This window comes from Hoplias malabaricus, chromosome 16, assembly GCF_029633855.1.
Source record: "Hoplias malabaricus isolate fHopMal1 chromosome 16, fHopMal1.hap1, whole genome shotgun sequence".
NCBI classification, from domain to species: domain Eukaryota; kingdom Metazoa; phylum Chordata; class Actinopteri; order Characiformes; family Erythrinidae; genus Hoplias; species Hoplias malabaricus.
Genome location: NC_089815.1, coordinates 11,173,528 through 11,188,768, shown reverse-complemented (window position 1 = coordinate 11,188,768; position 15,241 = coordinate 11,173,528). Strand labels below are relative to the sequence as shown.

General features: G+C 39.0%; 1 protein-coding gene across 3 annotated transcripts in view; it reads right to left on the bottom strand.

Annotated features, from left to right (window-relative positions):
• Positions 1-206: 206 nt before the first annotated feature.
• Positions 207-15,241, bottom strand: part of ccdc102a (coiled-coil domain containing 102A) — a 102,379-nt gene continuing 87,344 nt past the window's right edge. The window contains exons 7-10 of one of the 3 annotated variants that reach the window (XR_010795785.1): positions 9,868-10,038; positions 8,747-8,850; positions 8,234-8,351; positions 1,221-1,357 (exon numbers count right to left, since the gene is read on the bottom strand). Coding sequence is in view for 1 of the 3 variants with exons in the window: in XM_066648297.1 (XP_066504394.1) it covers positions 1,219-1,357; positions 8,747-8,850; positions 9,868-10,038 (414 nt within the window). In the remaining 2 variants the exon portion in view is untranslated. Of the gene's footprint in view, positions 1,358-7,645; positions 8,079-8,233; positions 8,352-8,746; positions 8,851-9,867; positions 10,039-15,241 lie in introns of those variants that run through there. The other 2 variants (XR_010795784.1, XM_066648297.1) reach the window with 2 other exon arrangements.

Sequence of the window (15,241 nt, the reverse complement as noted above, 5' to 3'; positions counted from 1 at the left end):
AAGGTGGATTAACTCATGTCGAGTCTCAACAGAAATATATCCTCAAAGTTTTTTTTCCTTCAGTAGCAGTTCTGACAGTAAGTAAAATATATGAAAGGTAGGTCTCTGATCACCCTTCGTTTACCTAGAACTGCATATAGTTTTGAGATTTTGACTGTAAATAAGAGATGATCACAGGGTTTATACACACTTAACATTTATAGTGCTAAATACAAAAACACTGTAATACAGAACAAATTATATATAAAAAACAAAACAAAACAAACAAACAATAACCTGATAAATATATTTTAATATGATCAGTAAAAATGTCCCAGTCGACGATGAGTCTGTATTGGTCCCCGCTGTTGAGATCTCTCCAGGAGATGATGTTATTGCTTAAACGGATTCTGCCAACTGAGAGGCAACACAATGATCAATAGGTTAAAATACACCTATATCTGCAGCTCCATTTTGGAAAGAGGGTTAACATTGCTAAATGAAACACACAAGTCCCATTGCACTCTCTCATTCCTCCCTCCCACTATCCACCCCCAATACACTGGTATCAAGGCAAGGACAACAGAAATTATGTGACCTAGAAAAAACATTCAGAACATTTATACAGGACAGCAGAAGTACAGAGGTCCACTCTCCTGCCCTTAACGGCAGCACACCTCAGCTAACGTGTTCACCAAGCATGGAAGATACATTAACATTAAGTTCTGAATGGGCAGTTCCGGAAATACAATGCCAGATGAGAGATGGAGTTAGAGATAGAAGAGTAGGAAAGATAGAAAGATGACAAGCAAGGAAAATGGAATAAGAAACAGGTAAGATGGAGCAAAATAGGACACAAAATAATAGGAGAAGACCAGAACTGAAGCTGAATATTAATGGAATGTGTAAGTGTAGTAGAATTATACAGTGCTGGAGCAGTATACCAATCCACGTGCAGGAGAAAGAAAGGAAGAATAAGTAATAGTGTAGATGATGGGATAGTAAAATGTATTTGACACCAATGTCACATCTCCCTCCAGCCACAGTCTTTTAAAGTTCTGCACTGGTAGCAATGGGGAACTCAGGCTCGACATATTGGGGCAGAATCCGTTTTCCTCCATGTCTCAAAGCTGCAAGTACTCCAGTCTTTCTTACGCCTGATTGTTGGTCCCTGTTTTTGAAATGAACTTAGTGTTTGAAATGCAGGACGGAGATTTGCGGTCATTTTCAAGCTTCTGATCAAGGGATCTGAAGTTGCAGCTCCTCTTCCTCATCCTCAGGGTCACTGGGCGGGGCATCAGGGTCATCAGGGCTGAATCGCGCTGAAGATGATGTTCTCATTTTGCCAAAAAGTCCAGGGTTCTGCTGGCGCCTCAGTCTGAAAGAGAGAAGTGAAAGACAGTTGATCAAAGTGGCGAGATGTGTGTGAACTTCGGTACAAGACGCAGTGCAGAAGACTGCATTCACCAGTTATACCATTAAAAGTACCTTTACTCTATTTTTACATTTAATGACAATAATGTACTTGAAAGGTAGTTTTTTTCAGAGAGTGTAAAATATAATGTTGCACTCTAAACTTATGTGAACAAGACACATACGCCACTTGTAAAACCTTTACTCTGCATCAGGGGCTTAAATTTAATTTCAGTGTTGGGAGTGACAATAAACAGTACAAATTCTCAAGAGCATTTCCTGAGGGGGACACCAAAGTATTGTTGTTATAAGTCTAAAAATAGTATGTTCAACCAGTAATACTAATTACTCTTTGTACACAGCACACTATTCCCCACCAGGACCTCCACCCCTGCCCTGGATACTATTTACGGTACATGTCGTTTTTAATTCCATTAGAAGTCAAAAATATAGGTACTTTAATTACAAAACATGACCATAACGAGTTTTGCCTTTGACTTGGATTATAAACTCGAGATCAAATGTGGAGTAGAGAGCACGGAGGAACTACACATAGAATAGCTTATTATTATTCTATGCAGCAAAATGGTGGAAATGATCAACAATGGAGCTGGAGCACAGGACAAAGAAACAACTCTGGTGACAAAGCAGACAAAGTAGTGGTGTTAATAAATTTATTACACAAGAGCTTAACAACCTCAAAACACGGCTAAGAAAAGTTTTCTAGCAGAGTGGCTAGGCAAATCCAGAGGTTGTGTTGTAATAAAAATGATGCTACTTAGGTTCTCAGTTGGTAAAAAAGTGTATGCAAACAACTTGTTTACACTCACTGTTGTTCCACTGGAATGCTGCTACTCTGAGCATCTGAGTGACCACAGAGTTTCACCTCCTGTCACCATGGAAACTGTGACAAAACCTGGTATGTGTTCTGTTGATGTGTGTGTGTGTGTGTCCAAATCCAGCTGAAACAAAAATTTTCTCCAACTAAACAAAATTGTGTGCGTCTTTGGCTTCTGTTCTCCTGCCACAGCAAATACCATGAGTCACTGCGAATGGCTAAATATAGCTCCAGAGTGATTTATTAGGGGTGTGAGTCTTTGGAATGGATCTTCATATTGTGTTGATTCCAGTCTCATCTGCAGCTATAATATGATGTGCTGGTGTCTACGGTCTGGCTAGTCTCTGCATTAATGACAAAGACAAACAGAGATGAGGGAAAAGCAGCTCAACTAATTCATTAAGCTAACACTAAGCTCACTTTCACGCTAGAACTGTTGCTGGCCCACACACACACACACACATACATTCTGTCCAAGTTATTGTCAAAAGCTGTATCTATGTCTATGGCATGCTTTATGCAGACGCAGCACCCTCATCTTCTACAGATGAGTTGTCAAACAATACCTGCCCATGATATACCAGCTTCACAGGCACATACTCATTGAATAACACAACTGGAATGAGAGAGAGAGAGAGAGAGAGATATGCTTGTCAAAGGCTCACACAGATGATCGATTATACGGCTGTGTTTACGAGCAGAGTGTCCAACCTCAGGCTAGCTTCAAGAGAAATCTACTGACTTATTCATACAGCTTTAGTAGAAATTATAGCTCACTCACCAACTCAGTAGATTGGACCAATCCTTAGACTGGGTGTACAAATACGTTTTTACAAATAAGTTTGTTTCTTGAGATTTTTTATAATATATAATTGTAATTCATAGTTCAATCATTCTCCCGCTCTGTTGATAGTTTATGGTGATGGTTGTATTACTTAATGTTAGCATTTAACATGACAATTTTCATTTTATTCAACAAAAAATGAGAGAGACGAATTTATTTGTCACTGCAGTCGTTATGAGTGGTATACATTACACAAAAACCATTTAAGACTTGTTTGCACCCCTAATAGTAGGCGCAAGGCGGGAACACACCACTGAGGTAATAAGAGGCATTAAATAAACAAATGCAACATAAGGGTTTTGTAAACATAGAAAGTCAATGCCAACTTTGAGGCAGATCAACCTATCATCTGTAAGATGCAACAAACATCCCTAAAACTCAATAAGAATAAATAACACAACCCTTCATTGAAAGATTTTAATCAATACTTATAATCTAAGCTGCATACATTTTTCTGATTAATTGTTGAATTACTGTGAAATACCGAACAAAAAAAAAGGAACGGGCTCCCTACATTCTTCCATCCTTCCAGTACTGCTGAACGCCAGATCTGACCCACTCTATGAGGAAGCACCATGGGAGCAACTGACAGGAATCAGCCTCCTTTAAATGGTGCCAAATTACACATTATGCTGTTTTGACCGCACTAGCCCACTAGAAGACTAAAAGCTTTCCAATTGAGCCATCACTTAGCAAGCTTATGTTTACTCAAGAGGCAGTAAAAGATGAAGACTATGAGAATGCTACAAAGAGAGCTGGGCAAGAGGCACTGAGATAGTAAACGAGTGTATGGGAGAGAGAGAGAGAGAGCATAGAAGTGTGAATGAGAGTGCCTTTGAGTGGGGGGCGGGGGGTGGGGGGTGGGGGGCGGGGGGGTGGAGAGGCAGTGAGAAAGAGAGTGAGAGAGAAAGAAAGAGATGTTAAGCTTAAAGTGACTCATATCTTGAGGCATCGTTATCATTAAGCCTGTGCATATTTTAGCATTTCAGAATTTCCGCTTCCAAAACTACAATCTACAGCCTAGCTGCGAGCGAAATTAGAGAATCTCAACTAGAAGATGGCCTCATCCCCTCAAAGCATTGACGTAAAACATAACACGCAGCCTCAATCAAACATCGAGACGAGACTACCATTGAACCCTGATTGTACGGACTCACCAGAGTGGAACCAAGGCAAGAGGGGCTATTATTCTGATTCGCTCATCCTCAAAGCTACTCATATGTTCTGAGACATGAGCAGTAAATAACATGTCAGTCCTAGACAATGCCGTCACGTCTCTCTTCACACACACACTCTTAATCCTCACAATAAACACTTCTGTACAACTACAGATATCTGTTCATAATCCACCCGCCCGCATCTAACACATAAACCTCAACATACAGACAGTAAGGGAAATCAAATAGGAAATCTCAACATTTTCCTTCTAGGAATCCATATATAGTTTGTACAATTATCCCTATCTGACATAGCAACAGAAATCTGCTTTTATAAAATGTCAGGATGTGTGTATTTGCACACTGTACTGTGGAAAGCGCAGATACTCCCCTTCATGTACTTGTACCAAAGCACATTTTTCAGAAAATAATTCTGAGGAGATTACATATACCATAATCCACTTGCATAAGGCTGAGGAAAGAAAACATATGAGAAAAAACTGCGCTATTAAAAGATTCAGAGAAAATGGGACTCTTTACATCCCCGCAAGATCTAGTTATAACAATATTTAAAACATTCATCTTTGAGACAGTGGACAAAAATCAAGCTCCACTCCTGTCTCAAATATGAACTTCATCCTTCCATTGTGAGAAACCGAAGGCTGTATTGATGTGAACACTTTATTGATTTAAACCATCCTTGATTTTAAGAAAACTACTATATAAATTAACACTATATTATTAATATAGGTCGGAAATTATGAAAAGCTGCCTTTTAAAATAAAAAAAAAATGCAACTATCCCCATCACCCCTCATTGCTCAGGAAAGCTTACAAACTCTTACAATAGAGAGCCTCCACAAGAGAGACAAGAATCCATATACACATCCCTATGTCTCTCTCATCCTGCACCATCTCTCTTGCTCTGTCTGTATCTGAAGAACATTCCACTGCAGTGTGCTGTAGTTGCAGATGTATAGGTAACAAAATTGTGCAGTAATACCCAAAAGTTTCCAAAGAAACAAGATCTTCAGACAATAGCCTTTCATCAGCTGTGTAAGCAAAGTGCCTCTGAGGCTTCAAGAGATCAGAACTAGGGCTGCACAATATCATCATCTCAATGATGTGTGCATGTGAAATAGTTGCAGGTCCTGCACTGTCATGGGGAGCATTTCCACCAATGTCTGTGTGGACATTGCGTTATATGCTATGAGAGTTTTCGTTAATGTTAACAGACAGAGTAGAAATGGAGATATCTTGATTTAAAATCTAGATTTTATTTTGCAATGTGCGTAAGATGTCTTTTTTATGTTTTATTGAGAAAAAAAAAAGAGTGATGGAATTTGCAGACTATGTTCTACAGCCTGAACAGAGCAGACTGAAAAATGAGAGGGTGATGGACCTACAGTCCTTGTTAAAACTATTTGATTTAAACAATTGTATATAGCTTCATTTACAACTTTTTGCTGTTGACACAAAAGGAAAATTCAGTTCTCATTGTCCATAACATATCTACTAGAAGCAGATTATATCTGCCCAATATCATTTGTTATACTCCAATCTTGGATACACATTGTTTGTCACTAATGGTTGACATTTTTTAATATCTCATTACGTATTGTAGAAAAAAAAATTCTATGCCTGTGTTGTCCAATAATGAGTAGTCAGTATATATTAAAAATTGCAGTGTTTAAAGCATAAAACTTAATCCAATGGATTCTAAAGTGTATATTAGCTCTTTCTCCTTTCTCCTGCCATAGCAACAACTAACAATGCAAACATTCATTCATTGTCTATAACCACTTATACAGTTCGGGATCACATTCGGTCTGGAGTCTACCTAGAATTACTGGGTGCAAAACAGAAACACACCTTGGATAGGGTACCAATTCATTGCATTCATTCTGAAGGTAACCCAGGCAAACACAGTGAGAACACACCAAAATCTTCACAGACAGTGACATGAGGTGGGGCTCGAACAAATAAACCCAGGACCTGTGACTGCGAAACTACCTGTTGTGTCACCGCGTCTTTCACCTTTCAAAGTCATACTCGTTGCAACACCAAATTACCAATTAGAGACTGAGGCAGAGAGAAAGTAATCTACACCATTTTCAAGAAAAAGTGAGAGTGACAGAAAGAGACCAAAAAGAGAGAGTGCTAATTAATGGAGAGGGACGAGAAGGAGAGAGAGCACTGTCCTGGCAAGTGAAATCATTTTAAATTTACTTGATATATCGTTTAGTTCCTGTTTTGAGACTGTTGTAAAAATGTTATATTATTAAAGTTTTTTCTAGAACATATATAGTTGCTTTTAGTAAACTTATAAGTAAAACTACCTTGCTATATATTGGATAAATTTGAGCTCATGTCTTAAAATAAGCAAAATGACTGGCACAATTATGAGATCATTTATTTTAAAAAAGAAAAAAAAATCTAAAAAAAAAAACCCAACTAATCCAAAAAAAAAAGAAAATTTTTTATGATATTTTTACCACAATCTGATAATGAAAAATAGACATATTAACAGAATTTTTAGCAGTGAGAAAGACAAGGTGAGAGACGAAGTGAGCATAAGAGAGACTGACTAACAAGCTGCTTAGGGTGGAATTGAGAGACGCGAGGGAGCCAGTTCACAACTTAGCGTTGGTGAAATAAGCAAATAGGCTCAGTAGGGGTGCTGTGCTGTGGTGTTCAGTGCTGGAGGAGTGCTGTGGTCTCACGCTGGGAGAAGAGCCGACCGACAGGGCTGCTCACGAAGAGCTTAGCCAGGCAAATACTGCAGATCCAGCCTCAGGAGGCTTCCTTTAAAGGAGCAGGGGGGCTAGGAAAGCCCTCCCCAGATGGCACAACAGGGTTCTCGCAATCACAACCTAGGTGTATGACAGGAAACTGAGATCTTTAGGAAAATGCTTAAGAGCTACAGTGAAAAGTGCTGTACTTTTGAAATGATGCAAAAATCTTGTCAACTGAAATCTCAAATATATATCCCAGTTTTCTCATTTTAAATGATTGTAAGAATCATATATTTGACTTGTAGGTATAGGTAGGACTTGTTTTGAGCAGTTTATCGAAAACATCTCAGTATACTGGTAGATATATCTCATTATAAAACATATAATTAAAATGTTTAGCCAATACAATGAGATAATTTTACTTGGCACATTTATTTATAAAAGATGTTCTTAAACTGTTCAGTAAAAATCACTTTAACATAAAACAAGTGCCTTAAAAAACGCTAACTTCTCAGTACCCCAATATCCAACTCCTCTAGTGTCACCTTGACAACCCCCACCAGAATCCCTCTTCTACCAAGCAACTCTCGGTTTCCATAACAACCTTGGACAAGCGCTACGCTCCATCTGTCATCCTAACAACCCGAGACCTGCTCCTCCCTCCTCCCCACAATTCTGTGACTACGCTAACCCTAGCCCTGCTCTTCAAGGGGTAGTGTCTAGGCTGCATTTTCTTCTCGTTTCCCTGATATCTCCAGCACACTGCCTTCACACATTAATATAGTGATTCCTAACCCTGGTCCTGGAGTACTCCCTGTCATGAACAATTTGGTGTTCTTCCAGCTCCCAACATACTTAATCCAACTAGTCAGCTCATTAAGAAACATTTCTGAGAAGTGGTGTGTTCATACATATCCATACATATTCAAGACGGGGTGTTCCAGGGTCTTTTTTGAAAATTATGTTTTTAATAGAGAGTTGGGTGGAGAGTGTTTGCAGCTTAATATATCATATAGCTAAATTTATCCTTGTTCCCAAGTGAGGGACCCACTCCTTGGAGCATTAACTGGTTCATTCAAGCAATTTCATTCTTCATCCCATGTGAGTTGCACTCTATAGGAAAAAGGTAAAAATAGCAGACAATTAATTTTATAAATAATTTTGCTATTTTTAAAGTCTACTAAGCATTCTTAATCTATCTCAGAGTTTTATCATTGAATTACTCATTGAATCTCAGCTGCTAAACCTAAACCTGGAACGGTACTTACAGACATCCTAGTACCTATGTGTCCCTGCTCTCTCCAGCTGTGGGGGTCCCTGGCCTGTTAGGCTGCTTCAAGTCTCCCTGTTACTACGGTAACACATGGTTAGGCAGCTTGGGATTGGCTGCAGGGAGAAACGAGCCAAAATGTAGGCAGAATATGAGAGAGAGAGAGAGAGAGAGAGCGTGTCTGTGTGTGTGTTAGTGAGTGAGTGAGAGAGAGAGAGAGAGAGAGAGAGAGAGAGAGAGAGAGAGAGAGAGAGAGAGAGAGAGAGAGAGAGAGAGAGAGAGTGGGTGAGGTAGAGAGAGAGAGAGAGAGAGAGAGAGAGAGAAGGACTAACTATGCTCTTTAAGCCTGGATGTGTCTCGCTGTTGATGTAAATTAAAGGAAAAACACAGCAGTGTCAGTCTTTGATAAAAAGAGACCAGTGCCCAATAAAGTAGCTGAATATGTAAAACACAGAACAGACCACAAAGATGAGATGTTTGAGGGAGTGAATGAGTGAATGTATTATTTTACCTTGATTGTAAGTGTTCTAGCTGAACTTGAAGGTTCTCTGCTTGCTCCACTTGCTCATCCAAAGATCTCTGGAGCTTCCTTGTTTGGTTATGAGCTTCATCCAACTGAAACAACAATACAAATATGTCTTTCAAATAGTAAAAACTCCATAGGTTTTTATATGTACTCCATAAGGACTTAAAGGGAACGTCTATGATCGTGGGGAAACAAAGTTACAAAGTCTCTGGTTATTTACATTCAGAAGCACCAGAGGAGAATGGTGCTTGTCTGATTGCATTGTGCCAGACAAGTTTGGTGGCGGGGAAATTATGACGTGAGGTTGTTTTTCAGAAGTTGGGCCTGGCCTCTTATTTCCAGTGAAAAGAACTCTTCATGCTTCAGAATAGCAAGAGATTTGGGACAATTTCATGCTCCCAACTTTAAGGGAACACTTTGGGGATGGCCCCTCCCTGTTCCAACATGACTGTGCACCAGTGCACAAAGCAAGGTTCACAAAGACATGGATGAGCGATTTTGGAGTGGAAGAACCTGCACTTCAAACCCACAGAACACCATTGGGATGAATTAAAGAAGAGACTGAGAGCCAGTCCTTCTCGTCCAACATCAGTGTCTGACCTCACTAATACGCTTCTGGAAGAATGATAAAAAAAAAAGTTCCAATAAACATACTCCTAAACCTTGTGGAAAGCCTTCCCAGAAGATTTGAAACTGTTATAGCTGCAAAGGGTGTGCTAATACCCTATTAAACCCTATGGATTAAGAATGGGATGTCACTCAAGCAAATACTTTTGGCATCATCAAATGTTTGTATGTATGCATGTGTATACACTGGTCTGTGTCTAATCCACTCTTACAAGCACAACACACACTATAGAGACCACCAACAAATCAGTGTCAGTGCTGAAAATGATCCACTATTCACATAATACCTGCTCCTGTATCGTTGAAGAACAGGGTGAAATGGGCAAAGAAAGTATGCAGGGAGTCTGTAATTGTAGAGCTACATAGTGTTCCTAAATGGTCAGTGGAGCTGAGAGAATCGACAAAGTGTGTATAATCAAGGAGGTGGTGCTAATGTTATGACTGATTGGTGTATGTCTGTATGTGTATGTATATTTAACCTCATCCTCTGCCTGGCCCAGTTCTTTCTTCAGCTCCTCCACCCTCAGCCTCAGTTTCTTCACCTCCGCCTCGTGCTGCTCCACCCGCCGGTTAGCGTGAGCCAGCTCAGCCGTCTTGTCCTGGTACTGCTTTTTCACCTTTGTGTGAATGTGCCGCAGATCTGCTAGCTCCTACAATGCAACACACACACAAACCCATCAAGATTCAAAGTACAAGTTCATACTAGCCGTAGAGCTTTTAATATTACTACATGTCATTGCTGTAGGTCATTAAAATGGTTTATGTTTGAAACAGCTTTATGGACTTTGGATGGTGTGGAAGACGCATTATATTGCAATTATACTGCAGCATACTGATTGTGATCTGCCTTGGAATATCTTGAAAATACATTTACACACACTGTTGAGCTGTTGCTCATTGCAGACTTATTGAAGTGAACGCTTTGCATATTATTTTTCAGCTTTCTACAATATCTATATTGCAATGAGCAATGCTGCAGAATTGAAACATAAATAAACTGCACTGAAGCAAAATCAACCGAATCAGAATTAAAATATCTGTGACAAAGCAAAACAATAAACAACAACATTAAGACTCCCAGTCTTATATGCTGTTAATATCAATGGCACAGTTTCTATTGATGCCCAACTGAACGGTTAGGGTTAGTGTGATTCTAACAGAGTATAACTAAGCCACGCACTCACTCAATCAGCTTGTCTTGTTCCCACACTGCATCCTGCTCCAAGTAAAAACAAATGTACCCTGTGGTCTGTGTGATGGAGAAGAAAATGGGACTCATTGAAGCAGGCAAACTTCTTGGTCGGTGATCTGTCTTTCCTCTGACCACTGTCCATCACCACTGCTTTTCAGAAGACCCCCACAAGACTTGTTTACGAACAATCTGGATGTACCCATGTGCCCCTTTTTTACCATCTAATACATCCCAGAACCAACTGTTCACTTACAATCTAATATTTCCTAGAACCTTTCCTAGTTAGTTAGTCAAGGTGGTACCTTTGTTGACCGGGGGTTGTGGTGGTTGTGATTCACTGGTTTTTGTTTGTGACCTGGGGGTGGTGGACAACAGGGCAACAACCTTGTGACCGCCTCCATGCGCACTCTCGTTGGGAGTCAATGCTCAAGAAACGAACAGAGTCACAGTTTGTTGTTTTAAAAATCCACAATATTTCGTGAATTATGTGCTCTGGTGTTGTGTTTGGACACTTTGAGGAACTTACATGATGGGTTAAGTGTAGAGTCGACACATTGACTGAATCTGTTCATAAATCGAATGCAAATTCAAATCAATGATTCAAAACATTGTTTACAAGCATGGGCTGCACATGCTCTGACCTCATGTACACACAGCTGTGGGGAAACCCAGACACACAGCTCGCCTTAAACACTGGATTGTACTTCAGAAAACGTGATTGGGACTGAAAACTGAGGAATAACGCATTAAACGAGTCACAAAAAGTACTTTGGAACTTTGAAGGATCTCTTATTTTTGAGTGTTTTCTACAATGGACAGATTAATCACAGATCACTGTAATCACAGAAACCCTGACTTACCATCTAATACATCCAAGGACCCATGGTTCACTTATGATATAAAACATTCTAAAACCCACTGTTCAGATAGCATCTAAAATATCCTAGAACCCAGTTTACTTACCATCTAATGCATCCCAGATCCCACTGTTCTCTTACCATCTAAAATATCCTAGAACCCATCGTATTATATAATCCCAGTATCAACTGTTTTATTACTGATATATACCAGTGTTCACTTACCAATATATTCCATAACCAACTGTTCACATGTAATACATGAACAAATAATTGTTTAATATTCGCCAAAACCCGCTGTTCACTCCCTGTCAAATACATGCCATAACCCACTCTTCTCTTACTATCTACAATATCCTAGCACCCTCTGCTCTCTAAATGTCTAATACATCCCAGAACCTGCTGTTTTCTTACCATCTAATAAGACTACATGATATACTCTTCCTGTACATGCTAGAACCCACTTTGCAGTTACTGCACTTAATATATGAGTGGTCTTAATTTTTGGCTATTTTCAGTGCATGTATACATAGATATGAATGAATTAGGTCAGAATGATAGGAAAATCCTTGAGGAGCTAAAAAAGCTTCAGTGTGTGAATATGGACCTTGTGGAGCTGGTGGTCTTTTCAACAATGAAAATAAAACAGAGGGACACATGGCCAAACTCACAATAAAGCACTGTCTCGAGTCTCCTCGAACAGCTGGACGAGGCAAGGTCACATCTAATCGCTTAGATAAAACACAAAATGAACAAAGAATGCAATGTCTCCTATCAACCTGCTTTCAATAGTTGAATATAATATTTATGCCTCCCCTTGTTTAATAAAAGTCAGTACGACATGACTATCCAGACCTTTTTCTATTGCTTTATTCTATTATCCAGTAAACCTCCCAAAACTATCACTGGCAGGATCCAAAAAGAAAACATGAATGTATCACCTTTCATATTGACTCAGGTCAAGGCAATCAAGCCCTGAGAAGGTCCAGATGTTTGTTCTGAATAACACAGCAGCTATCTACACTAAATTTGTTTTTATTTAGAAGAAAAAAAATTCTCCAGGTTACTTGCTGCATTATAAAACTGCTTATATATGGATCAAGGAAAAAAAAAACATCCCACTCTACAAGCCCAACTGAGGAAAAACAGCACTCAGTCATGGAAAAACAGATTGTGAATATCAGTTATGAATAATTGATGGTTTGGGCCTATGTGGTTTCAGTCCAATTGCCTGGGACACTCCCTCATCCTCTCAGTGCTAACCGAGAGACAGCCATGACTCACAAGCTCAATGACTCAGCCAAACAAACTTATTCATATTTTTCTGTATTAGCACAGACTGAAACATGAAGTACTAAATGTCCTTAGATATTCCCAAATACAGTTTGAATCATACAAATCCTCTTTTCCATTTCTGTATATAGTAGAATATATATATATATTAATTATTATATAAGTTACAGAATTCCACTATAAACACCTGACTTTTAGGAACTGGTGATACAAATAATAAGCTTAGAGAAGATCATCTGACCAACAATTGCATGCTTCATTATAAAGAAAGCATCATTAGTCCAGTTTAAGTGGATTATTGCAGAGAACTATTTGAAATTTTAAGTAAAACTCATTGCATTAATAGTTTTGGACTTTATATTAAAATATGGTTCTTTCATTTCTGAAACGTCTCACTCTAGCAATGTCTAGTAGTTGGCTGTTTCTGATTAGTTAAAGGCCTTTTTGATTTGCCCTTTTAGAGAAGCGTTTTTCCAATGATTATTTGATCATGGTACCCTTTAAAAGTATGCACAATTATAAGTCACACCAAACTAATGTATATTAAAAACATCTGCATATGTCTGACACACACACACACACACACGCACACACACACGTAGGCACCAACAGTTGTAATCAGCTGTAATTTTTTTAAAAAAATCTTTCTTTAAATAAAATTGACAACAGCAAATAAACTGGATTTTTATTTGCTTAACTGAATAACTTGCTTGATAATAAAGTTCATTTTTGGCTGCGTCCGCTGTGTCCATTCACAACACAAACCCACCGTTCCGCTCCACCATCAGTGCTCAAAACACTCCAATGGAAAATACTGGCTAAATTCCTTTTCGAGAATCTTTAGATGCTACGAGATAAGAATATGAAATATTTGAATGTTTTCTCTAAATATTCTGACTTTATTCTCTGAAGTTTCCAACACATGTCCACAGGACTATCCAAACAGAACCAGTGCACATCTAATCAGCCACTGCTAATTCACGCTCATAATTCATCTCCTTTTTTGGCTGTTCTGTTCACTTTTCCATGAGTCACACTCGGAGCTGGATCGCTAGGTAGTTGAGAGGATTTTGAAAAAGTGTAAAGTGGACATACACTTTTACCTACACCAATGGTTGGAAATGCCATGGAGCTGAAATGATTCAGGCCCAGCTGCAGTTTTATTTCTGGCCACAGCATTACTTTACTCTCTAAACTGTCATAGATGCATTTCCATGATAAGTTTTGTAATTAATGTCTATATTTTTATGTCAGCATTGTCAGAATATATTTGACAGAACCCCTGACGTGGCCAGAGGGCACATTACGGTGCTGTGTCACCCCATTTGAAAAAGCTGATGTTGCAATTAAAATAGCTCTTAAATATTAATAGATTTTTTTATAGAAAAATATTGGCTTGCTATGTGTATTGACAGAATATCAATATCAGTATCATTACTGGAAAAGAAAAAATTGCATTGTCTCACCTCAAGGGATGTTCTGCATTTACCACATCCTCCACTGAAGAGGAAAACACTGTAAAACATCTGGCTATTTTTTAAATATGCTTTGAAATGTCCTCTTTCCTCTTTGTGATGCTACATTTAATGAAAAAGCGGTGTTCTAATTTCAGATCAACCCTATTTTGTTTTGTTTTTATGACATTAATTGTATCCTTACAGACATTCATAGGTTTTCTTGAATTTTTAAACTGGGTCAGAATGCACATCTTTAAAAGCCGTAGGTCTCCACAGTCAGGGGCATCACTTGGCCTTACATTTTAAAATAGTCCCAAATGGAAAACAAATCTGGGTTCAGGAGACAGCTGACTGAATATGTTTGGTTTCCTGCTGGTTTCTGACCTGTACTCACTCACACACGCATCACATGCACAGAAACCCAAAGAGAACCATGGCCTTTACAGCAAGGAACAAAAAGATAAAAAAGGGGGATGGGAGCTAAAGGCAAAGGGGGAGCACCAGAATCTATTAATATTTAAGAGGATAATCAACTAGCCAGACAAATCTCATTCATGATGTACCTCCCCCATCACCAGAGCAGTCAGCCAAGAAGAGGGTTTGTGTGACTGTGTGTGTGTGTGTGTGTGTGTGTGTGTGTGTGTGTGTGTGTGTGAGCGCACGCACATGGAGAGAGAATGTCTTTTTGCACACATGTATATGTATGGAAGTCTAGTATTCCAGCCACGAATCTTGAATCTCATTGTATGCAAATACACCTCCAACTGATATCACACACACATACTTTCACATTCACACACACTGCAAACCTACAATACGACACACACAGTGTCCCAAGCTGCTGTGTGCTATTGATTTTTGGGTCACGGGAAAAGAGGACATGATCTACTTGCATTTTTAGAGTGTGGCACAGTTAACCCTAGCAAATCACACAGCTATGATTCTGGAGGTGGGTAATATTAAAAAAATAAAACCTCAATCTCACAATATTTTCAGAAGCATTCACATAATAAGATGATATTTAAAGAGTTTAAACGGTAAGTAAGATTTGGTA